This window comes from Siphateles boraxobius, unplaced genomic scaffold (assembly GCF_051911475.1).
Source record: "Siphateles boraxobius isolate OS27281-9 unplaced genomic scaffold, OSU_SipBor_1 66, whole genome shotgun sequence".
In the NCBI taxonomy this organism is placed as follows: Eukaryota; Metazoa; Chordata; class Actinopteri; order Cypriniformes; family Leuciscidae; genus Siphateles; species Siphateles boraxobius.
In genome coordinates this window covers 7191317-7218364 of record NW_027509193.1, presented here as the reverse complement: position 1 = coordinate 7218364, position 27048 = coordinate 7191317, and the positions used below count along the sequence as shown (strand labels likewise).

The 27048-nt window shown below is 36.5% G+C and overlaps 2 protein-coding genes and 2 long non-coding RNA genes across 4 annotated transcripts; 2 read left to right on the top strand and 2 right to left on the bottom strand.

The window, feature by feature from the left end:
- Positions 1-205: 205 nt before the first annotated feature.
- Positions 206-17613, bottom strand: LOC143721480 (uncharacterized). The gene is made up of 3 exons (XR_013196741.1): positions 17564-17613; positions 15985-16253; positions 206-661 (listed from the first exon to the last, which is right to left on the bottom strand). It is a non-coding gene; the product is annotated as an uncharacterized LOC143721480 (long non-coding RNA).
- On the top strand, positions 15954-16556 carry LOC143721481 (uncharacterized). The gene is made up of 2 exons (XR_013196742.1): positions 15954-16070; positions 16143-16556. It is a non-coding gene; the product is annotated as an uncharacterized LOC143721481 (long non-coding RNA).
- s1pr5a (sphingosine-1-phosphate receptor 5a) lies at positions 17581-21601 on the top strand. Its single transcript, XM_077211900.1, has 2 exons — positions 17581-17785; positions 18851-21601. Exon 2 carries the CDS (start codon positions 19088-19090, stop codon positions 20285-20287), a length of 1200 nt encoding a protein of 399 aa, XP_077068015.1. The 5' UTR covers positions 17581-17785; positions 18851-19087; the 3' UTR covers positions 20288-21601.
- A 1261-nt stretch (positions 21602-22862) lies between these two features.
- spc24 (SPC24 component of NDC80 kinetochore complex) lies at positions 22863-26696 on the bottom strand. Its single transcript, XM_077213810.1, has 6 exons — positions 26611-26696; positions 25492-25685; positions 24730-24874; positions 24050-24154; positions 23170-23246; positions 22863-23084 (listed from the first exon to the last, which is right to left on the bottom strand). Exons 2-6 carry the CDS (start codon positions 25664-25666, stop codon positions 22978-22980), a joined length of 609 nt encoding a protein of 202 aa, XP_077069925.1. The 5' UTR covers positions 25667-25685; positions 26611-26696; the 3' UTR covers positions 22863-22977.
- Between the last annotated feature and the right edge of the window lie 352 nt (positions 26697-27048).

Genomic DNA, 27048 nt, shown 5'->3' with positions numbered 1-27048 from the left:
ACACACACACACACACACACACACACACACACACACACACACACACACACACACACACACACACACACACACACACACACACACACACACACACACACACACACACACACACACACACACACACACACACACAATAATTTATTTCCTGTGATCATTACTCCAGTCTTCAGTGATTCAGTCTTCTGATTATTATCAATGTTGAAAATGGTTGTACTGCTTAATATTTTTGTGTAAGGAGTGATAGATCTTTTTCAGGATTTTTTGATGAATAGAACATTTGTTTGAAAATGGATGCCTTTTGTAACATTAACATTGTGTTAACTGTCAATTTCTGCATAAAGAGGTGTTAGAATAAGATTTTTCCCTTAAGATAATTTCTTTTTCCCCACATTTATTCTATAAGTGTCCTTCTTAGTGGTCAGCATTCCTGAGCGGGGCCCCATGCAGGCACTACACTCACATTCCTCTTGACCACACTTGGTTAAATCCTGCTGCTTCCCTTCAGCTCTGCACAGAGCAATCCCAGAAGCCAACAGCTGACCGCAACAGTGCCGTTAAAATGTGTCCGGTTTATAATCAAACTGGTGCTTGGGGGTCAAAGGGCCAATCCAAGGCTTTAAAAAGGACACTGCAGAGGTAGGCGAAAACTTTCACATTCACACTAAAGAGAAAACAAAAGACAAGAGTTAGTATGTCACAGTTCTTCAAATGCTACTCTAAATTTCTTTTAAAGAGTTTAAATCATTTAAAAAGTTTGAGTTCAGAATTGATTACAACCATAAGGCCTCAAAAACTTTTGACTTAACACCAAGAGACCACCCAGAATGCCATAGCAACCACATAGCAACAAGCTAAAAAACACTCAGAAGCAAGGGCATAGCAACCACACACAATTCTGATAATAGCATGGATGAAACTGACAAGTGCATTTTAATTAATCTCCACACTGTTTCCACTTTCAGTTTTACTGGCCCGGAAATTCTGTTCTTATTTATAGTGGTTACTGTAACTGCACATCATGAAAAATAATAAAGTTTTCAACTTAGATATTGATAAGTCTATCACATTTTCTTTTATTATATTAAAAGTATGTTTCTTCACTGTCTCTTTAGTAAGATTAGTGTTATAGTGCCATTAGGTTTACGTCATAAAAACTCTCTTTTTGAATCTGTGTTAAGACATATTAAGTCAAGAGCAGTTGTACATTACCATTCAAAAATTAATACATTCATTCAGCAAGGATGTATTAAATTGACCAAAGGTGACAGTAAAGGCATTTATAATGTTATACAAAACGTTTTAAATAAATGCTTTTCTTTTAAACTTTCTATTCATCAAAGATTCCAGAAAAAAAATGTTTATTGAGCATCAAATCATCAAGACTGAAGACTGGAGTAATGACACTGAAAATTCAGCTTTGATCACAGGAATAAATTACATTTTAAAATATATTACAATAGAAAACAGTTATTTAAAATTGGAGTTTTTACTGTATTTTTGATCAAATAAATGCAGCCTTGATGAGCATAAGAGACTTACCAACCCCAAACATGCTAGTGTAAATGGACAGAAACAGAATAAACAAAAACACAGGGGAAAAAAATATTGGCAAAAGTGTAAAACTGAGTGATAACCAAAATAAAAAACCTGTGGTCTGAGGGTGGCAGCACCTTCTTTACTCAAGACTGTCAGAAATCTCAAGTGTGTGATTCACACACACCAAAATCTTTCTCATGGACTCGTGCCTGTTTCTGTTGTGTAATTATAATACCCTTTAGTTGTGTGTGCTGCCTCTTCACCACTGCTTATTGACCTCCATAAACTAGATCATGTAATACGGTCACTATGTGAAACACAGCTCTTAAGTTTCCCTTGTTCTGATAAGAATTGATCACTGAAAGTTTCTTTCTGGACCCCAAAATGGTTCAATTCTGGAATTTCTGTGAAACCCCCTTTTGGAAAACTTTATTTTTAGTCAGTTACAGTGTTTTTAAAAATATAAACAGTGGTTAAAGATGCACAAGGTCTGTGATGTCAAAATGGCAGGACGTGACGGGGAAACTCAAGTGTGCTCTGCTCATTTCCAGCAAAGCAGCTGTGTCAGATCCTGACGCTCCGCACGCACTTGAGCGCGCTGGAACTGCGCTCACCCCTTAACACCACCACCTCTGACCTTATGACCTCGCCACTACTCGCATTCAACCACAGCTGCTTCCCACAGATTGGATGAGATTGTACATTTGTGTAAAATGCAGAATAGTATGTTTCTTTTTTTACCCCGGCCCTTCATGATTTGAATTACTCAGGATGCAGGGTTCACAAAACTATAGAGAAACCTATGAAAAATAAATTATTTCCTTATACCCAGAAGAGTCTACTACTCACCGTAACACCACTCACACACATATATAAAATTAAATATAATTTTATAGAAATTTAAAATAATATTGTATATAATAGAATTTTAGAATTACATAAAATGATGATTATATATTATTGTATGTGTGCATATGTGCGCGTATATACATATATATATATATCAACACAATCTCATGAAAGTGCGTATCTATACCACGGATGTTATTTCTCCTGCATATTATATGCCAAAAATGGTTTTAGCGTGTGTATGCTACGCACTAAAAACCTCTTGGGTAGGATTAGGGTGGGTAGTGCGTCCGTATTACACGCCATAAAGTGCGTATCATATGCACGCGAAAACTGCGTAGCATATGCACGCAAAAACTCTTTTTGGGATATAAATGCCACGAGAAATAACATTCATTGTATAGATACGATACGCACTTTCATGAGATCGGGCTCATTTATATATATATACACACACTATATTTATATACTACTAACTTACTGTATGGTGGTACAGTAAGTTTGTAGCTTCTGTGTATAAGGAAAGAATTTATTTTTCATTGTTGATTGGATATCAAATCACACCTAGTTCACTTTAAACTGAAAATTCTTTAATTATTTGCAAACAGATTCAGTCATGTTTTATTTTGCCTTGGGGTGGAGCCAGGACTGATATAAAAAACAACTTGGGGGCATGAAACCCTCCTTATACCATCAGAAAACATCTATATATATCTCATCTGTATGTGTGGGGACCATTTGAGGATATGAGTTTTTGATTACAAGACATGATAAGATCCGGTGGAAGGGTTTGGTTAAGATTGTTGAGACATTGAAAAACCAGCTATGGATATCTCTCTATGTTGTGACATGCCTGAGATCATTAATGATAGCCGTGTCCACGATTGCTGACAGGAGAGCTGTCCAGACAAGATTTTAGAGCATAAAGCAACATAATTATATGACCTACATTATTATCCCTTCAGACAATACCTGGATTAACAACATTAAGATGTTTCATTCAGACTGTAGGATCTTTCATTACATTGTTAGTTACACTATACATCTATATTTGCTTCCTCTAAATTATGTAACATGTAATGATTGTTGGCTGTTTTTGATTGTTTGTTTAAAAAAAACTCACTGCAAGCCAGGTTGAATTCAAACAGCTGCAATACCTGATCAGAGACACAACAACTGCCTTTCACTTCGGATCAAAGGAAGTTAACCCAAGTCAAGAACAATCCATGTGACCCCCCAGTATCCTGTGGCATACGGTCACACAGCTCATATCCAAAACAAGAATTTTATCAGTCTGCAAACTCATCTTTTCTACAGCACAATGCATTCTGGATTCTTGCTATGTCAATTGAGGATAAGGAGCAATTTAGATAAGAGTATCTTAGGGTCTGTGGAAACCTTTGAAAGTTCAGGCTATTTACAACATTACTTCTACTAAACAAAAGGGTGAGGAAGTTAGCATTGAAAGCAAAAAGAAAAGCTTTGAAGCGAGACGTTAAATGTTTTCCATACAATGAAAGCGAATGAGGATATTTGCAGTCAAGGTAAAAAAAAAAACGCATCAAAAGTATTGTATGTCTTTATAACAGCGAATGAACAGACCAAAATTTCATGTCATTTATGAACTTTTTATGATAAATAATTCCCTAACAGATTCAAATAAGACATGATTTGATATTTAACTACAATTAAAATTAGTTCTTACATGCACAAATGTAGAAATGTGAATAAGAATTGATAGTTGTGTATTGTTTTCAAAGTTAAAATATTTTAAAATGACATTTACCTTCTTAACATGCAGAGACAACTGAAAATAAACAAACTGTTGTCTGATTGCTACAAAATATTTTAGAAATTGCTCACTGAAAAATCAGAACATCTAATGGCAGACGATGGGAGTGTTTGAGGAAACCTGTTTGAAAACGGACATTATTTTTGCACTTCAATTTGGTGGCGCTATTATTGGAGAAATTACGGCATTCAGCATTAAAGTGTATTCTTACTTTACAAAAAAAGAAAAAACTGTCTTGGGACTTTAGAAGACTTGGAATATAGTACATGGACCACTTTTACGGCGCCATTTCTTGGTCACTAAAATCTGTCATTGTATGGAAAAGAGCTTCATAAAGGGGGAAAACATTGCAATGCTGATGATAACTTTCCAATAACATGTTAAGACTAAAATCTGTAGTAAAACATTTGAAAAAGAAATGGCACAGTAGAAACAGTCTCCCTTCTTGAGCCAGTCAAGATCTCCTTCAGATTGTGGCTCTGGAAACAAACAAAGCAAGTACAGGAATGTATGTGATGTGGAGCGTCTGTTTTTTTTTGTGTGTGTAATGGAATAAGTCTCATTGGTAAGCAAATGTTTCCTGCGATACAAAAGCGACACAGACATCAAAGCAATATTTCTATAGTTATTTTCAAAAGAGCTTCCTGTCACTCATCCAGGCTTCCATATGTTTCAGAGTCGTCTCAAATTTAAAGGACACAGCAGGGATTGGTTTCTTAGAGACCGTTTGACATCATGTAATGACAGGCCTCATTCTCCAACCCCCAAAACCAACAGAACAGACGCAAGGCCAAGAAAAAGGAGGAGAGAGCAAGAGGCCGAGAAAAGGGAGGAGAACAAAAGAGCGGTGAGAAGGATGGAAAGGGTGGAGAGGTTTAGGAAATTGCCCCATTAAAGACAGAGATTAATCTCTGGTGGATCCTGGGGTCTACTAAATTACTGGCTACGTAGAGGTTAATGTCAGAATAACGCTGAGAGGAAATGAACCGATGTGTGGTTCTCACTAATTTCGACATTTAGTGTTTAGTATGTATAGTGAAAGCGTTGACGCCTTTCTCCAACACATCTGCAGTTCACAATGCATTTTGTTTTTATAAATAACTCTACGTGTGGACACATTAAAGAGCGTGCGCATTTACACGCACTTCAAGCGATGTGACAAATGGGGATGTGAAACATAGAACGCATTTTGTTCTATTATACTCAGAGATTGCCTACACTTAATATGGGCGTATTCATGACTGTTTCCAAAGCTGATTCAACCATACACAAATCTTTTTCATTTGAGATTTTATCTCAGTACTGTGAGAAAAAGTTGGTTTGTGGTTACCTTATCTTAATAAAATCTAGTTGCATGCTTCAGATTTTTGAAAAACACCATGAATGATGCCAAAATGTGAGGAACATTTTACATGAACTGAAGAAAATTTGCCAACATCATGATGCTAGAGTGTTAAATTATTTCTAGTGTATTTCTTTCCAATTAATATAGGTTTTTAAGTGGTTACTATGGGGTTCTCTCAGTGATTTTTAGCATGTTGTTATGCAGTTGATATAGTGTTTTGGGTGGTTGTTAGGGTGTTGCTATGCAGCTTCTAATGTGTTCTAAGTGATTTGTAGCATGTTATAATCCAGTTGATATAATGTTTTGGGTGGTTGTTAGGGTGTTGCTATGCAGCTGCTAAGGTTTCTAAGTGATTTCTAGCGTGTTGCTGTGCAGTTGATAAAGTGTTTTGGGTGGTTGTTAGGGTGTTACTATGCAGCTGCAAAGGTTTCTAAGTGATTTCTGGCGTGTCGTTCTGCAGTTGATATAGTGTTTTGGGTGGTTGTTAGGGTGTTGCTATGCAGCTGCTAAGTTGCTCTAAGTGATAGTTTGTTGCTGTGCATTTGAAATAGTGTTTTGGGTGATTGTTAGGGTGTTGCTATGCAACTGCTAAGGTGCTCTGAGGGTTTTTTTAGTCTGCTGCTGTATGATATAGTGTTTTGGGTGGTTGTTAGGGTGTTGCTATGCAGCTACTAATATGTTCTGAGTGATTTTTAGTCTGTTGCTGTACAGTTGATATAGTGTTTTGGGTTGTTGTTAGGATGTTGCTCTAGTGTAATACTTGATTTCCAGCAAGTTTGCTATGCCTAAAATCTTTTGGTCTTAGCAAACACCCCAATTATACAATATCCATGCAAAACTGACTGCTTTCACTAGAAATCCCAAGGAACCATGGTACAGCATCTAATAAGTCTTGAGGAAATAGCCTTGTATGCGCAGGAGTCTAAACAAGAGGTCAAAACACAATAAGACACAGATAAAAAAGGAAATACAAAAAATCTGAGAAATAACAGGATGTTCTTGATAACAGACTCGATAACAGTGGTGTATGGAGATCCTCACTGTTAGCGCTATCAGCTCAGAGACTGATAGCATCTGACCCCCTGTTTCCCAAATGCTGATAAGCACATTTTTTAATACTGTCCAGTATTAAGGAGTAGTTTTCTACATCTTAGTGGTATCATTTTATATTATATTAAAACGCAAAACAATGCTTTTGCTTTTCCTATCATGCCAGTGTTGGTATAGATAACATTGTCAAAGTCCCTGAGAATCGTAACTTTCCTAGCACCTAAAATAGTTAGCCACAGTAAGGGTGCTGAAAGTCACAGCTACTCCACCCTGAAAACCACAGTTTAAAAAACAAAAGGTTCAAGTACTCGCAGCATAGGGTCACAAACACAAATGTGAGAACTGTGCTCAGTAACAGGTTGCATTTAGTGGAACACAAGCGCATTTAGCATCTAAAGCTAATGCACTGTGACACCTATAGCACTTGTGTTGCCTTTGCAGAAGTTGCATTTATTTCTGTCATTATTTCTCAGAAAATCTAAATGGTGGTGGTGGTGGATGTTGTACTCTCGGGGATACTTGCTATATAGCTCATAATGCAGTCTATTTAAATAATTCTGTTTAATCAATCTAAATCTGTTCATACTAAAATTTGACTGGTCAATCACTAGTCGATATTTTTACATTTAATATTTTCATTGATTACATATATAGCCATGCTTGTTTTGTGTCTCTCTAATCAGTATGTGGTCTTGTTCTTAACAAAATGCAATAATGTAAAATCAAATCATGTCCATTTATTAATTTATCTGGACTATATAAGCAGAATAATGTTCGGTTAGTTGGTCATTATAAAAAAAAACAACAACAAAAAAAACCATGAGAGTAATAAAAGTTCTTGATCACCTAGCGGCCTAAGCATATGGTTTACCAAAATATGAAGAGGAACACAGTGCAAATCTAAACAATCATCATAGGCAAAAATTGGTGTAGCCTAGCTTTTGCAAAATGTATGGTCTTTAACGAAATGAGGATGAACTGCATGTTTAGATCACACCATATATGTTGGGTCATGGACAATATGGTTTGTCAGTTACTCACGATGAACTAAAGGTTAGAATTACACTCTCATAGAACTTAAATTTCACATATGTGATACATTTCACATCTAATTTCACCTGTTACACCTGAGAATTGTGTTTCCACTTGGAGCTCATTGGTCACTGCAACAAATAATCGTATACAAACTATTAATTGGTACATCAATTGGCTACTAACCTAATGGAAGTTGCCTGCGCAATTTCACTTCATCACACCCGAGACGAGAGAAGAAAGATCTTATTGTTTCTAATTTTTATAATGAGGCGCCATCTAAAAAAATGGCCAAAATTCACAGCGAAACTTATATCTTATTAAAAAGTAGGACAACAGACAAACTTACATCTGACAAACAAGCTAGAAAAGACACCATAAGGTGAAAGTTCACTTTCAGGTAAATAGTGCCATTTTTTTCGGAAAGTGACAGATTCGGTCAACAGATCCCAGTCCACAAAAATGAAAAACACCAAACTCAGTATCCCCATTTCTCTCTGTTTCCTCAGGAAATTGTACAGGGCCACTTCTGTCTGCTCACTTTAAACATGTCTGACTGCCATTTAAATCCCCAAGGACAAATACATTTTGGGAAAGGAAAATTTACATTTGCTTACATACTATGGAAAGGCATATACTGTATTGCACAGAATGGACTAACTAGTATTTTTAGTGTCAATGTGTCCATTACTATTATTGCTTATTGAAGGTTTATCTTTGTCATAGTTGTTAGCTGTGAAGAACAATTTGAGAGTAAGGATGATCTAGATCTAACTGGTTTTGGTCTTTGGTCAAACATTACGATGAAGATCGACGTCATGTGACCTGCTTGTGTTTGACAGATCAGTTTACATAAACATACTCTAGAGTTTGACTGGATGCATGACATTCGACATCAACAACAAAAGATCTGGATTATTATTATTTTCTCCTCTGTTTTAAAGCCTGTTTATATTAATGTAAAATATGCATGCTTATAGTTAAATTGTTTAAAAAAAACAAAAAAAGGTTTTACCCTGCTGTCTGCGTCCCATGAGAACAGACATGTGACCCACCAGTTGAGAACCACCGATATGAAGATATAGTGGGTTTGAGTGATGTGGATCATAGGAAAAATAGGTAATCTATTTAGAGAGTCTAGATCAGCTTGGAAACCACTGAACATTTTTTTAAAGAAATGATAAACATGGCATGTGGCCAGAGGAAGTTTAACACCAAGACAACATTCAGAGACATTTTGATGGGAACTGTCCTGTGTTTAAACTAAATTTCAGTAAGCATAACTCAAAATCTTGGCTACAAAACCGTCCAGGAAATTTAGTAGCATTTTATTGGCTTTTATTTATTTTATTTTTTCAGCACAATTTTCAGCACAAAACAATGAATGAAATAGCTAGAATATAAAAGCTAACAAACTATCAATACTATGATTTAGGAATGTGGGACAACTCACCCCAAGCTGACATTTACAAAATTACATAATCAAACAACTTCTAAAAAACATACATTTGTGTAATTGGATTTTTGACTCAAAACCTTAAAATTAAAGAGATACAGCCCAATTTGCCTGTGTGACAACTAGCCCCGGTCTGTTGTTCTACTACTTGAATTTATTCAAAGGAAATGTTAGCCTTTCAGCTAATGAAATTTGTTTATATTCCATCTTAAAGCATGTTTGACATAAAGACATAATGTGAATGTCTTCAGCATTCCAGTCCTGTCTGCCAGCTGAGTATATTTCCTATAATGTAAACACTCCCACAGCAGTCACAGAAAAGCACATCTGCTCCTAATGAACTATGAAATAATATCTTTATATATTCTTTTCGTCTTTATTGGTTACAATGAAACTGTAAGTAACGTATATGTTATGAATCGAGCATGCTAATTTAGCATGTAATTAAATTTGGTCAGTATTTTTCAGGCTATATATTATTTTTTATTTGGCAAAGTATGCTAAGCTACTAGCATGTGTTAGCCCACACCGGCTATAGCCAAGCTAACAGGGAACATTCTCATCAGTTTAGCTAACGTTCTGGCAAGGTTCTCTTATAGTTTATAAACAAATGTTCTTCCAGTAAAGGTCATGGAGCTGTTGTTCAAAGTTATCTTTAATAATGTTCTCAAAACGTTAGCCCAAAAACGTTATTTAGACATTGTTTTGTAAGCGTTTTTCTCTGAAACGTTTTAGCTCTAACTTTTTTTAAATGTTACTGCTTGTTTCAAAATGTTCAGAGAACATTCAAAAGTAACAATCCCATATTGTCTGCAAAATGATAAAATAGAATGCTTCCTTAACGTTAATGCAACCAAGAAAAAACGTTTTTAAAACATTTAAAAACTGGCACTTTTGATGTTCATAACATAATGGCATAATGTTAGCTATGTTTTTGTTTGCTGGGAGACCACATTTAAAGTTTTCAAAGGATAAACACTAATTCTTAAGTTAAGCAATGTCACCACCATAAATCCCTCCAATCAGCATAATCTCTGGATTTAGCACAAATTAAGATTTGGGCTTGTCGTAAAAAGTGTGCATTGTGAGTGGCCTGTGCATCACTTTTTAACATATGAAAGAGCTTTTTGAGATTTAGAAAGCCAAGCTGGATCTGACTAGTGTAGGGCAATATTCCAGTTTTAAAGCCAAAGAAGTCCCGAAAAGGAGTTTAGAGAGAGGAGGCCTACACCTTTTGTGTATTTTACAAAATTCCACACATTATCCTTGCCGCAGAGATTTGCCAAAATAGTAAACAAGCCGAGTTATTTTTTTCTTTGTTAATGAACAGTTCACTCAGACTACAAGCTTTAATGATTTCCAGAGGCACACTTGAGTCAGCCAATAACAATGCTACCAAAGGAAGAGAAATTCACTTCTTGTTTGGCTGCAGTGCTGTTGTGACCGGATAGAGCCCTGGTCCATAGTCCGCATGGGGCGATCATGAGGTTTCTTACACGTACAGACGTACGTACAGATCAGCAGGACACAGGCTATGTATAAATCTTTAATTCCACCCAAAATTAAATGTAGAACTGGGTAATGGAGGGTGAGGTAAGCAGCTGTTTAAGGCGGGAATACTTGAACATGGACCTCCCAAACTTTCATTTGGAACAGCAACTGTTATTCAAGAAAAGTCTACTTTTGCATTACTGGGGGATTTGACTGCTTAGTTTTGAAAATATTATTAAGGCTTATCTCAAAAATGTTATAGCCTACTTTAAGATCCATCAGCATGCATTGGAAAGAAGTGTTTTTAATCTGCGTTTATGTTTAGGAATATCAAGCCACAGTCTGCAACCTTTCTTTCATGAAGTCCAATAAATGTAACTTGATTGAACCATACAAACCGCCTTTAAATACTTTAAAAGGGGTTCAGAGTAAATAAAAAGACTGTGTAATTGCTTAAAGCTCATCTTGTAATACTACCCTTGACTGGAGTGAAATGCCTCTTTAATAACCATCTACACGATTAAATTGCGATTAAATTGAGGATCTGCACCAGTCCATTCTTTAACCACTTAGCATTCCTAGCCTCTGGACATTGTTAGTTTCTAGTGATGTGATTATGTTAGATAATGGATGTAAAGTTTATAGTTGTTAATATTGACTGATTCATGCAGTCAGTTACCACTGAGTGTTCTGAACCAACCACAACTCACCAACCACCCCATTTCTGCTCCACTCAAGAATCTTTATAACCACTTTGAAGAGGTTTTTATCTTTGAGCTGCCATCTTTTTAAAACAAAACAGGAAATTTGGATGAGAATAGTCTAAACATAGTATTTCAACTCCATCTATGGCCCCTAATGTGTGAAATTATATTCACAGTGCTTAAAGCTGTGAAAGTTTTCTACGTCTTTTTGGATCTTTGTTGTGATTCATTTCTCGTTTCTCTGAGCAAATAAACTCTAGACCACAGTGTGTCCTCTCAAGAATGTTTATATCTGATCTCTCTACTACATCAGACCCCACTAGTTGTCTTCTAGAATTAACTATTTTTTTTAGAGATATTCTTGGTCATTGGAGCTGAAACAGCCTCAAGTGCCAAATAATTTGGCGTCTGGATCTGATTATGAGGAAATTACTCAAAAAGCGAGAAGGACCATGTGTGAACGTGAACTTTCAAGCACTTCTGTGGGGGTGGATGGCATTAATATCAAAAAAAAATTGCAGAATGGATTTTTTCTCATGGTTTGAGTCTTCTTTTATTCCATAAGCATAAAGAGAAATTCAGAGAATAGAAGGACTACAGACCACGACAAGTGTCACAAACGTGACAAGAAAATAAAATATCCGACACAAATTTAAAATCTAGTAGAATCTAGCTGCCATCCTAAAGTATACTATGTTTTTTTCATAGCCTTTCAAAGTATACTCCACACATGTGCTCTAGAAAGTTTCATCTTTGTCCAGTGTCTGCGCTGTTTTACTCCAGAAGTTATGACTGAAAAAATGTCTTCGTATTCTTTTAAACTAAATTTGCGGCTATCTCATAACCCCCTCACACAAGTGCTTGTCAATGCGTCTCACCACACCAGTATTTTGTTGTTGTAGTTGTTGTTGTTTTTCCGTCTCTTTAGTTTCGAATTCTACTGTGACACAACGGCTCGGACCAGTGTTGCCACCTTCTGGTCAACTGATTAGTGCAAAACAAATTCAGTGCGCATGTGCGATGGTTACAAAAATGTGTTGGTGCACGTACAATACATGCGTACTCTGCTGGTGGACCCTCGAGTGCGCGTAAAAACCGAAGTATACATTGGGCTAAAGTCACGGTCACACTAGAATTTGAGCATGCAAAATTTCTTCGGACACTGCAACAGTCGTGAATGATATGACTTCATGCTTTGCAGCGTTTTTTTATAAACATGAATTCAACATAAAACAAATAGTAATTCATTCAAAATGTAAAAATATCCAATCTACTCGATTGACTGCAAAAATATGCATTCTTTTAATTTAGCCAAGTCTTCTAGCCAATGTTCTACTGGTCGTGAAGCGAATTCGCAAGTCAGATTTCACTAAACTTGTACTTTGGAATGCATTGAAATGCAAAAGTTTTCGCATGAGCTTGCGTTTCCGGTCTTATGCATTTGCATGCTTACTTGCTCAAGATTTAACGCTTTGAATCAGACTCACTTAGTGAATCGTTCAAAGCCATTACTGTTGAAAACTGACTCCCTGTTTGAAACGAGAGTCATTTTTCAGTTTTGACTGATTCGAAATGAACCATCAACCAGTGTTGCCAAGTTGGGCTACTATTGTACTAACTTTAATTTGTTGCCGCAGCCACGGGTTGATATTTTTCCGCGGGTTAAAGGTTAAAGGACACCCCTGGCTGGTTTTTCATATGACAATATAATTAAAGATGCATATTTCAATCACAACAAAATTTTTATTATTTTAACATACAATGTCTAAATGTCAAGATTAACAGACCCTAAGAAAAAGTTTGTGTGGGTAACAAAGGCCTATTCGAACCATAACCCAGACAAAATGTTACTTTTTTTCCAAACAGCATCAAACTGGAACATATGTAGACTTAATACAGCTAGAGAAACACCATAATTTCATAAACTGCAACTTCAAGGGCAGGCATGATTTTTCAGAGGGGTTTATAGGCTTCTTAAAGAGAGCTTTCTCATGAGTCACAACCATCCCACTTCTTTAATCCCCCGCTTTGAATGTGGGAAAGCGAAATTTCCCTCCATCTTTTGTTCATAGGACTGAATCCCAGACTAATGCCTAAATTCAAAAAAACAGCCCTTCATATCTACCCTCAGATGTGTGGAGCTGTGGGGTTACTGGACTGCACAGCGTCATAGACCACTGCATTACTGTCTTAGTTGAAGTCAACAAGCATGTAAATCCCAAATGACAATGTGGTGAAGAAATACTGGAGAATGGGAAACCATTTTATCAATGAGGTGGCAATTGTATATTTATGGAAAAGGAATGACGCATTATCTTTAGTGACTTCCGGGGCTTATCAGAGAATGTGTTAGATAGAGAACAAGGCAGAAAAGAGGGGAAAGCGAAAGAATGGGGGAAGGTGTTGAAGGAATAGTTCACCCAAAAATAAAAATCCTGTCGTCATTTACTTGCACTATTTTCCATATAATTAAAGTGAAAACTCCAAAATTACGTTTGGTCTTGAGAAATGTGAGAACCAATGGTGTGCCATTGGAATCTGTGCTGTTTTTGTAATGCATACATAGTCCATTTTAGAGAGTAACAGTGAATACTAACAAGGGAATGTGCAAATGATGACAGGATTTTTTTTCCTATCATTGTTGTGTCCAAGACTGTATGTTTAAAACTTGAATGAAACGCAATGAAAGTCAGTAACTAACAACAGGAGGTTTATGTTGTTTCACTTCAAATCTCAAGTGGGAAGAATTGGTCAATAAGTTCATGCAGGAAATGATGAGATTTGTTGCACTATATAAAGTCTATAGTATACATGTTGGCTTTGAGTATAATCAAAATGTTCCCAAATGGCCGTTTCTTCCTGTGTTTATTTGTACCAGAAATCCCTGCTGACCACAACAGCATCCATTGCCACAAAACGCTCTCTTTAGTCTCCCTCTGTTTTGCATCAATAGAAATTCCAATTTGGCAATGAAAACTGCACATTCGGATGCATTCAACTGTAATCTAAATTTTACAGCTTGAGATCTGTCAATACAAGACGTCGTTCTCTCGATTGCAAACTTCTCAAGAAATCTCAAAGCAATTCTAGCTATACTCCAAAAAGCTGCAAATACTGTGTGTCAAACAAAATCCCCCCATCACCAGACGACAGATGAGTGTCACGATAGGGGGCAAATTCGAATAACAAAGGACCCATCGTTCAAAGTTTGTTGTGGCTGTGATAGGCTCACTGTGTTTAACCAGCATTCTGGCCAAGGGCTGTTTACTGAATACAACATGGTTGAGTCGCTTTGGAGACAGACAACGTGGCCTCAAAATGAGTCCCAAAAGAGCGAAAGTCAACAAGCAACGGAAGAGAAAATAATCCACGATTTTTAAATAATAACGTGCCAGTGTCAATCGCTGTTCCCCTGCAACACCACTGAAACGATTTTTTAAATAAAGAAACTTATCTTGACCTATTTTGACCTCTTCCGTTCCGTTTGGAACTTTTCTAATTCAATCTAGACATTCAAATGTTTCATCCACATATTTATTGCTTTAAAATAACAAGTTATGCTTACTTGCAAGAACATAATAGATCAGATCTGTTGTAATTTCTGGTATCTTAGGCTTTAGACAGTTGGGCAGGGTCAAACCCACCCCCTCATAGGACACAGGAAGTCTCATGACCTCATAGGTCCAGCCTTTCCACCAAGCCGAGGACAAGAAGACACGAATATAGCGCTTGAACTGAACTCTCTCCAGAAGGAAACCTAAGGCAAAACTTCACCTATTTTATTGAAACTATGATAAGCTTTGATTATACACAGATGAGATTACCGTCTTGTTCTTCTGAATTGGTTGGTAGGGCACATCAAAAACATAAATGCATCATAAGTTGGAAAAACATCCAGGTCAAATTCGGCCTGCACAGCTGGAATAATGCATTTATTTAATGGTCATCTAAAAGTTTGTTGGTTTGACAGAAGTTCAATAATTTTTTAGTGGGCCAATGAGTCTCTCTGTGCGACAACACAGCGAGTTTAATTACTGAAATTGAATGCCTTTTTCCCACACCAGACACCACCATAGCAGCATTAAATTAAGGGAGTTTCTTTCCATCACTCTCAACCACAAATAACAACAATAAAATGAATTGAAAGAGAAGGCTGAGCTGTTTAAAGTTTGTGTATTCAGCTAATGCGATTTTGCCAGAGAGAATGAAGTTCAAATTGATTGATTTGGCAACATCTTTGTAAGTTCATTTGGATCATGTGGGCTCAAACTTGTGATTTCAAGCTTTTTAACACTTAACTGATGATTTGAACACTTAACTGATGAAATTTCAGTCAATTGAATAAGAGAGTCAACACAATAGTAAAGAACTGAATGGCCCAATGAAGTCCATGACAATGCATGAGTGATGAATAAAGACAAAAGAAAGCACAACAAACAATCAAGATTATATATGTAGTTTAACTATAGCATTGCAGTTTCACCAGCGGAATCTAACAAAGCATTCACGAGGGAATTTTTTTATTATTTTTTTATTTCATTTTAATTTTTTTTTTTATTATTAGTTTTAAAAGAGGGTGTTTTTACTTTATTATAATAAAAACTAAAACCTAAAAAAATATATTGTTTTTAGTTTTTACTTGAAGTAAATGCTTTCTGAGTTATGCATGAGTTATGGTTCCCTCAACAGGGGAAATGCATATAAACTTCCATCTGGAATTGTCACCTACTTCTTAAACGGGGAACCTTCACAATCACATCTGTATCACAGGAGCACCAGACATTCAAGTGTCTGAAACAGGAGCCAAGAATCAGGGTGAGCCAACAGTCTCAGTGGGGAGCACCAGAGGAGAGTGCATGATTATCAGGCCTTTGTGTGTAAATGTAGGTAACATGCTGAGCCCAAGATATCCAGACACAGCAGGAGCGATGAGTCTGTCTGCTGGCTGGAGCTTCTCATAAGGAGGTTGAGTCCTTCTGATAATGCCATTAGCGGACCCTGAGGGCAAGAAGCAACAAAAAAAAAAGACTGATAAAGCAAGTCTATGTTCACTTCTGGCACTCCGGCCACCCACTGGAAAACACCAGAATGTGCAGAGCACTGAAAATATGTGCCCCTGCTGCCCTGTGAACAGGTGAACAAGACAGACTTCTCCCACATGCTTAACTTCTGCCAGGAAAAATTAAAGAATGCAATGCTTGGTACTTTTTCCTATTTCATGTCGTAAAACAAAGAATCCATCTTCCATGTGTTTTCATCATCTGTGTAAAGGCATAGTTGCACAATAAATACTTCAAGTTATTCTGTTTGGAAAACGAGTGGCTGTCCTATTCCATAGTTTGCACAGAGGGGACACAGTGTTCCTCTTGAGTGCTTTGTTCGGCACGGCCCAGTATGACCTCATAGGTGGTTCTCAAGGAAATCCCTCTCCCTTCGAGGTACAATGACAAAGTTTCCTGTTTAAGAAAGCAGGATCCGGCTTCTGACTTACTCACACTCTCCGCTGCCTTATGTAATTCCTATGCAATTGCAAGACCGCTCATGTTTTATCATGTGCCTCACAATTATAATGACTAAGGTTATTTATTTAGTCATTCAACTTGTTTGTGTAACTGTTTGCACGTCAGAGTGACGGAAGGGAATACTGTCGAGGACAATACAGCATCCTGCATTACAAACTCTGAGAATTCAGTAGTTCTTAAATTAAACCAAAGCAAGAATTATTCATTTTAACTTTCTATTAGCAGCAACCATAGGTCAGTAACAAGTAAGGATGCTGACCCCAGATCACACACATACATAAAAAACTTTTTTAATAAAACAAATTTTAGGACTGCAATCTTGAACAACGTGTAGACCTCCCTCTCTCTCTATATATATATATATATTGTAAACAATTATATGCGTGATTTACCACGACTTTTGAGAAATCAACTTAATGTGGTTCAGATAACATAATATTTTGCCTTTCTATTTATTAAATAAAATAATTATTTAATTTATTTATTCTCCTTCATTGTATTAAATCACATTTGCAATCTAAACAAACTAAACATTTAGATGTGTGCTTATGTAGGACTATACATATATAAAATATATAATCATCACCAAGTAAAAAGTACTAAATGCTTAAATCATTATTTTCAATATTTCTTTCCACATAACATTGATTATTAAGCCCAACAAAAGTATAAATAAATGCTTCTAATTCACAAAAAGGAAATTATTCACATTTGCTGAATTGTATATTTTCTAAAGATATAGAAAAAAACGTCACGACAGTGACCCATTTTATAATGTCAACGTACCTGCAAGTTAGCAGAGCAATTCATTACCCAATAAGTGCTGCATCAGCAGCCCAGCAGACAGAAGAAGAAAAGAGCTGAATGCCAAGACCAGCCCACTGCAAGACAAGTCTTCTTGATCCAAACTTCAGCTCCCACATCAGCCTTGTCAGATGTGCGCAGGGCATGCGGGAGAGTTAGTGGAGCAGAGGATTTGTCACTTACACACAGCTACGAAAATAAAAGGTACGTTTATTTACACGAATACGCGAGGTTACATGTGAATATAGATTAGCGAGACGTTTAAAGTCAGTTTAGGAGAACTGAGTTTAATGTCAACTCGCGTGCATGGTTTTGCATGGATGCGGACTTTGAGTGCATTCACAAAGTGTTGTTTAAAGTTTAGCCAGTTTATAAAACTGCAGCTGTATGCTATTTATAATAAAGCTTCTGTGTAGCCTACGATTGCTTAAACGAGGTCAATACGGGGAATAGTGTTGCGATTATTACGCACTGCATTTTTGCGGTCGTTTGATTGTCCTATGGCTTCTGCGCTGTAAAAATGTTAATAATTTGAACGGTGGAAAAATGCTACGGTAAACCTGTTAATTCGTTAACTAGGTCTCAATGCCACATAGACTACTATGAAAGATTAACTTGCACAGAAAATATGGAGAAAATGTTTTAGAAATGTGTATTTAACTCTACAAAATTCTACAGTACAATATTAAATTTATGTTTTTATATCTGTAAAAAATTTATATTATTAGTAGGGTAACATTTTACAATAAAAAATATTAAATATAAAAAATTGCATTTAAAAAAGGTTAGTAGGCTATATTAACATTAAAAAAATATTTACTGACATAAAGTCTGTACTTGCAACAATACAATAGAAATGTATGCAGACAATACTTGCAACATTGCCACTGTATTAGCTTTATGGTAAAAGTTTGGCAGCTATAGCAGCTCGTTTTTTATTTATTTCGTTAAAGTAGGCCTACTGTTAAAAACAGGATTTTTACTCCCACCACACATTCCCGTGATATACACGCAATTTACTTTATTATTAAAATAATTCTAGAGTCCTATTTATTCATTTACATAAAAATGTATCTACTGTCTACACTGAAATAAAGTATTGGCCATGAAATTATCATAAAAATGTGAAATACGATAAATGCTAAATATTCGGTTTATCTGCATTGTTTTACCTGCGACTCTTTTGTTTTTTACTATTAAACTGTGTTTACAATATTTATATTCTAATGTCATAATTATTTAACATTATTTTCTAATGCTTTATTTCAGTTCCCTCTGGTGGCCTTGGAAGATATAGCAAAGCTGTGATTTGAAGGTCACGAAGTAAAAGAAGTGAATATTTCAACACAAATAAGCCTGCCACACTTTCAGGATATATTACTGCGATGTTAAATCCTCCTGAGAGTTGTTTTACGTGCTTTGGTGGAATATGGCAATAAGAGGGACTACATGTTTAACAGAGATCCTTAAGGAAAGTTTTTAAGGACAGCAAAAGAAGTAGGAAAAATGGAAGCCTCATACGCTGCTAGCGCTGCCGTCGCTCCAACTCTGCCGCCGATGACCCCGTCTCCAGGTTACCTGCTCCGAAGGTTTCGGGAGTATCAGAGCAACGCCGTCATCGTGGCCCATTACAACTTCACCGGAAAGCTGAAAGAGAACAAATACCGGGATGGACTGAAACCCGAGGCCATTGCGTTTCTCATCATTTGTCTTCTCATTGTGGTGGAAAATGCCATCGTTCTGGTGGCAATATGGAAGAACAAAAAATTCCACATGCCCATGTACTATTTGCTGGGCAACTTGACGCTGTCTGACTTGCTAGCAGGCTTCACTTACATGGTGAACATCATAACTTCGGGGGCAAACACTCTCAAAATGACTCCAGTACTGTGGTTTCTCAGAGAAGGCGGTGTGTTTATCACTCTTTCTGCGTCTGTCATCAGTCTCCTGGCTATAGCTATCGAGCGGCATGTCACGATGGTCCGGATGAAGCCGTATCAAGGGGCCAAGCGTGGCCGAATGTTCGGTTTGATTGGTGCAAGTTGGGTCCTGTCGGTGCTCCTCGGCATTCTCCCCATCATGGGCTGGAATTGCATAGGAAACCTGGACGAATGCTCCACCGTCCTGCCTCTTTACGCCAAGAGCTTCATCCTTTTCTGCATTACCGTGTTTACCCTGGTGCTGCTGGCCATCGTGGTGCTCTACGTGCGCATCTTCCGCATAGTGAAGTCCAACACCCAGCACTTAGGCTGCGCTCCTCAGCGCAAAGGTATGGCGAAGAAGTCCCAGAAGTATCTGGCTCTGCTGAAGACGGTCACCATCGTTCTCGGCGTCTTCATCGCCTGTTGGCTGCCGCTCTTTGTGCTCCTTCTGCTGGACTTCTGCTGCCCTGCTCAAGGGTGCGAGGTGTTGTTTAAGGCGGACTACTTTCTGGGCATTGCTATGATCAACTCGCTTCTAAACCCCATCATTTACACCCTAACTAGTAAAGACATGCGTAGAGCCATTCTGAGACTTGTCTGCAGCTACTGTCTGCTAACAAAAGACGGACAAGTGAAGAAGTTCGGCATGCCTTTCCTGGACTGTAGCACCAGTAAGGCAGAGGTGCCGTCACACAGACTTGAGGGCCTGGAGACGACGGTCTCCTCTGGGAACATCACACCATCCACTATTAAAGCCATCTACCCCAGGATATTAAAGAGCTGAGGAAGAAGAATGCAAAAGTTCCATCGGACACAGTCCAACTTCTCCTGGTTCAGTTTGAATATTTATAAAACTGACAAGTGAACAAGTCTGAGGTGCTTAGAAATGAAAGCAGGAGAAGTATGAGAGATGGAACACAAGAATGTCACGTTTGGGACTTATATGCATTAAAGCAAAACATGAGGCTGTCTGAGAGCGTGGTAGATCAGATAAGTGGAATTTTTTTACTGTGACAAATACCAATGCTTAAAATGGACATTCTGCAAGACAAGAGCTACGGTCTCTTGTTAAAAATAGGATTTTAAACAGCAAATTACACAACTGAACTGAACAAAAGCGCAAAAATTCTTTGAAAAGAACTCTTGTGATGTTATACAAGTCTCGTATGTGCGTTTCCAGAAATAATGAGCTTGGGTAACGAGTCATTTTCACCTCCAAATAACAGATGAAATGTTCAGAGACTTTGTGGTGAAAAGACGCAAACAAAATGACGGGTTGATGCCTCCACACACGAGCATGTTAGTCCTCGGGAACTTTACGAATACATATGCACACAAATAAAAACTGCAAGGCATGTGACTATTTTTAATCTGTAAGATGTTTCCTCTTACAATCTTATTTTTAGGGGAAATACACTCTTAGAAGAAAAGGTTCTAAATAGAACCTTAAAGGGTTCTGTCGGGCGCTTCATATGTAGAACCTTTTAGGAGGTCTTATCATGGGATCATTTGAATTACTTTTGTAATTAAAATCATTTTTAACTTCAATTAAATTTTAGGAATTTAACAGCTCAAACATACTTTATTAGTAGAAAAAGTGAAACAACCCTTTAAACATGAAAGTATTATGCAATCTTTTTCTCCTTATTTAGAACCTTTTTGTCATAAAAGGTTCTTTAAAATTGAAGCCCTATTGTTCTATATTGAAGCCCACTGAACCTTTTTTTCTGAGTGTACTGTTTTTATGTTAAAGCTCTCTTTAACCAGTGTGCTATACTTGTCTATGTTTTCCTATACAGTAATTGGAACAATACATTATGTGGAACAAGCTATATAAATATTGAATATTTTATAAATATTTTATCAGAGTTTTGTATGTTATTGTATGGAATGCCAACATTTATGTGTAGCAGTTTGACTCTGCAGTGATAAAAAACAGCACTGACATTCAAGCAATATTGTATTTCTGTAAAAACTTGTCTGTGTACGTAAAATGATGCATTGGTATGTTTAAATGTATTTTTTTCTTGATCCTAAATTATGAGCCTTAAAAAATCTTTTATAAGTGCATTAATTAAAAGCTTAGTGTTTTCTTGAATGTTTGCAATTTGTCTTTTGTTTAGTGACAAAACATATTTACACAAATGTGACTTGCGCTACATATATTTGAATTTCCTTCTAAATGTTTCATCGTTTCCCATGAAAAATAAAACTAGAGTGTGACAAAATATAGATATGTAGGTGTATGTAAATACAAAAATGCTGCTCAAATGCAATGAAAAAGTTTTTCGAAGCCAGTCGAGCTGATTTCCAGTTGGCTCAATCACACCCACACCACATGTTAACCAAGCATAAACTAAACTATAATGTGGTTTTGTCTTTTGAGCCACACTCAAAATTTTCTCACTGTTCTGTCTTTGCAGAAAACCCCTACAGAAAAAAAGGCCATAAGCTCGTGCCAGTCCGGATGTTTACTGAAGCTGAAAAGGCTCGTCTCTGCACCTCAAGGGCAGAATGTGACTCATTTTTGAAGTTAGACAAGTAAAGGTTCAATTGCTCATGCAAACAGAGTAGGATGAGTAGGCTTTTGAAAGAATACCCATCCTAGGCACTGACAGAAATGAAATATCCCAAAGTGATATTTAAAAAGAGTGAAAGTAGTGTAGTGAAAGTAAAGAACAGATGAGGAAAAAACGTGACTTGCACAAAGCTTTGCAATCACTATATAAAATCATTGTGGTTGAAAATGAAACCGTCTCTGAATAGATGTTATATATCCTGCATTCTCACACATTATATATTTAAAAATATCTATTAAAATATTTAAATTATATTTAGGCAGGAGCTTTATAAAATGACTAAACTTAAAAAAATAATAAGTTCTAACCATTTTTTATTGACATGTCGATACTATCTACAACAATGTACAATAAAAACACTTAAGGATTGAGCACAGCAAGACTGAAATGAAAAAGCAGTTCGAATTACAAACAAAATGCCTATTCACACCGAGAGAAACTAAAAATAACTATCTCTCATGTTAATGCCAGATACAACCCATCTACACCTGTGTTTTTAAACATGCTGCATGTCCTTGACAATCATTTTGTGTCAATTTTGTTAAAAAATTTCTTTGTAATACTTTTTAGTGTAATGTTTCCACCAGTGTGGTGCAACATCTGCAAAAAAAAGTTCAGATTCTCTGCTCTATGGAATTAGTAGGAGATCCTTATAACAAGGGATGAATAATAAAAAAATATCATAACCTGTCAGTCTGAGCATGCAAAAGGAGCATTTTCAGTCTGTGGGGGGTAATTTGTGAATGCATAGTGACATCTTGTGGTGTGTGATGCAAAAGGTAGTGATTAAAGCCAATTTATTATCAGACTTAAAACACATGTCTATAGACACACATATATACACACATATAAAAACAAACAGTAAATTAGCGAACACGGTTCATGTGCATCAGGTCTACCATTCAGTATTGACCAGGCTCCACAGGTCATCGCTGACCTCACAGGGGGAACGGGTGGATGTGTCTATGTTGATAGGGGTTGCCACGTCCGCACCGTAGTGAACTGCCAAGAGACAAAAGGGACATACAGTCTAGAATATAAAGCTAAAGTTCATCATCCGCATATATAGTAAATGTGTCAGGATTACCTCCCCTGAGTACGTGCGGTTCTGGGTCCACCTCCAGCTTTATCTTGGTTACTTTATTATAGAGCTGAGCAATATATCTAAATCAGATGGGCAGGGGAAAAAAATACAAAACAGATTGTTTTTAGTGGACATGATTTCAAAGCAGTCTGGCAATACAGACTTCACCATATCACTGTAGTAGGGCTACCACACAATCGGACCAACGACTTTGCATGACTTCTGCATTCGTTTGTGACTTGATAACATAATAATAAAGATTTCTGAAGATTGCCAAATTCAATACCGTTCAAAAGTTTGAGGTCCGTAAGATTTCTGTTTTTTAGCAAGGTGGATGTATTACATTGATCAAAAGTGACAGTAAAGACACTTATAATGTTGCAAGAATCTTTTTTCAAATAAATGCTGTTCTATTCATCAAACAATGCTGAAAAAAGGTAAGTTTCCACAAAAATATTAAAATCGTCATGAAATGGAAGTTGTGAGTTATTGAGTATCAAATCATCTTATTAGAATGATTTCTGAAGGATCATGTGACACTGAAGACTGGAGTAATGATGCTGAAAATTCAGATTTGATCATAGGAATACATTTTAAAACAGAAAACAGTTATTTTAAATAGTAATAATATTTCACAACATTATTATTTTTACAGTATTTTTGGTCAAATAATTGCAGCCTCCGTGAACATTAGAAATCTTACCGACCCCGAACTTTTGAAGGGCAGAGAACTGGACAATTTCAGCAGGTAGAGCCATTACTATCTAGTCCTTTGTCATTATAAACACACATCTTTAAGACGATTACCCTTTTTGTCCCAACTATACCAAGATCTTGAGATATACACTCTCACAAGGTGAACTAAAGCCAGTCCAGTTCTTACATAGCTGAAGGAATGACCTCAGTTGTGTCCTCGTCCACTTCCTGTTGCAGGGTTTGAATTTCTTGCTCAGCATCTCTAAGTTTTTCCAACTCTTTCTGTAAGAATCTGACCCACCAGTTAAGGAGAAAAACACATCGAGCGAACAAGCAAACAAAGAACAATGTGCATAATCGAAAAGCAACTGAAACAACACTCATGATTTATTAAAGGGATAGTTAGCCCCAAAATTAATCTGTCATCATTTACTCGCCCTCAAGTTGTTCCAAACCAGTATGAGTTTTTTCTTCTTCCGTTGAACACAAAAGATTTTTTTAAAAATATGGGTAACCAAATAACCCAGGGCCCCATTGACTTCCAAAGTATGGAAAATAATAATTATATGGAAGTCAATGGGGTCCATCAACTGTCTGATACCAGCATTCTTCAAAATATCCTCTTTTGTGTTCAGCAGAAGAAAGAAATTCACACAAGTTTGAAACAACTTGAGTAAATGAATTAGATTTTATCTAAAAACTCATAGTTAGAGCGTGTGATTGGTGATGCGCTAGAATTACACATTCAGCAACCACAAAGTCTGTGTGCATCAAATGTATAATGTTTCTTGGTCATCTGACGTCTACAGTAATGTAAATAAATATGGCCAGAAGAGCAGGTTCTGGTTCAGGTTTTGGGAAGGATACTCCTGCTCTGAGTCCAGGATTTGGCTTTTGGACAGACTCCGCTGCACTTCCTGCTCCATCCTCTCGATCTCCTGCACCATCTGGCTCTTCTGCCGCTCTAAATCCAGAAGCATGTGGCCGACCACTTCCTCTGCATGCACAAGATCTTAAACACAGAGAAACGTTTCAAGTTTAACATTTTTTTAATATCCAAATGTTTAGTGCTCATTTGCCAAAATGTTCAGCATTGTACTGGGATTGCGCAAAACAGTATCCCACAATGCAACATGCCTAAACCTTCCATTTCCATTGAGGTGTAAAATTAGCAACATGACTTTTAGCATCTTTTCCTTGATTTATTATTTATTTTGATCAAAACTAGATTAAAGTCAGCATGGAACGAAAAATGCAGCACACTTTTCCACCTTATTGTTACATAAATACGACTTTTCCACCTTATTGTTACATTAAATACGCGTGAAACGGCTTCTGGAACAAAGAAAAGGTCGGATGGGACTTGATTTTGTCCATGGGGAATTGATTGGATGGTTATAGTTTGCTATTGGTCGATCTCACATGCAGACATCTGATTTCATGGTGACTTTAAAAACACGAAATAACCATGTTTATTTTCTTATTAGAATTAAACATGCAACATGATTGGGACATGTGACAAATATGGTCGAGTGACTACAATATAGTAATTAATTGCTTTTTAACGCTAATTTTATCAGTTAATATTCATAAGCAAGTTAAAAGTTAATATTAGTACTGAAGTAATACCATTTAAGATCTCGGTTGTAGTCTTCTTGGTCTTGATGTGGTGGTCAAAGAACTCCTGCAGGTTTTCTCTTGCTCCTCGAAGTGCGTTCTCTGCTTTGCTGCTCTTGATGAACTCAATCAATGTTTCCCCGGATTTCTCAAGGACGTCATCTTGCATCTCTTCGTTCTGTGACATGTCTGCATTAATTATATTTCTGCAGAAAAAAGGATACTTTCATCCAAAGCAACTTACATATGAGGAACAAAACAAGCAACTTGCCATAGAGTCAACTATACTCATAGTATGCAATAAATGTCATGTTAAAAAAAAGAAGATTAAACACTAGAGCAGAGATGAGATACAAAAACAGATCTGTTATACTATTAACAAAAAATGACTACGTTTGAGTTATAGTAAATTTATTTTTAACCAAACCACTAAACAGTTTTGCTTGTAAAGAGTATTATTCGGGCCTCAACAATATTTATTAGTTGTTGTTTTTTTACAGTTCATGGCATTACCACAAAATTAATGTTTTTACCTTTAGCAATGTAAGTTTTCTAGAAAAATGTATATGTTTCATTAAATGTCGAGGTTTCTTCAATTGCAACATGTTGGAAATTCTACAGCTGTAACGTTAATAATGTAACTGTGTAAACGGCATACAGAGCTCTCAAAATACTCTTATTGATGCTTGCAGTGTCATTTTTTACAAATTTATCAAAACCATGCTCATAAATAAAAAGAAACTTATAAAAACAATCACAATGTAGTATAGCCTAACGTTACATCACACAAAACCAAACATTAAAGTTAGCAAGGAATTAAAAATGGATGTACAATATCGGTGAATGTTTATAACACAGCAAATCATTAGTTAGTAGCTCTGTTAGGTGTTAAAATATATAGTCTAATACGAATGGTGAATAATTTATATTAAAACCACAAACTTGAGCAAACACAAACAACAACTCAAAAACAAACCTGCCAAAAACAACCACACAATAACGCGTTCAAAAATACATGTTTTCTTTAATCAGTCAGTCTAGCGTTTAAAACACTGATCCACATAACAAATATCAATGAAAATGTACAATATAGCGATGTTCTGCAATGTTTTTCTGAGTAAATAGTCTCACCCAATGCATGCGCTGTTTATCCGGATTTCAAACTGGTGGCTGTTTGGCGCGCGTTCCCCAGCCGCGCCTGAATAAAAACCAGCCTCAATACCTCAAGCATTTGTTTAAACTAATCACGTTCATTTCTTTAATATAGCACATCATATATAAAATTTATTATGTGCCCATCTAACCCGTTTAAGGTTATTTTTCAAAACGACTCAATTTCAGTCAGGCAACTGTGTGCGACACCTAAATATGGCTTGTCAAGTCAAAACCATAGACGTATTTATTATGTCTATGTGGATTACCCTTTACTGTCTAGGGGATAATCAGCTACAACGTCATGGTTTACTTTTTCACTAACCAAACTTGTTTTACTTCTCATTTTGACAAACAACAACAACAAAAAATCTTTGAATTAAATTTAAATAAAATTCTACTTTGAAAATTTGTTTT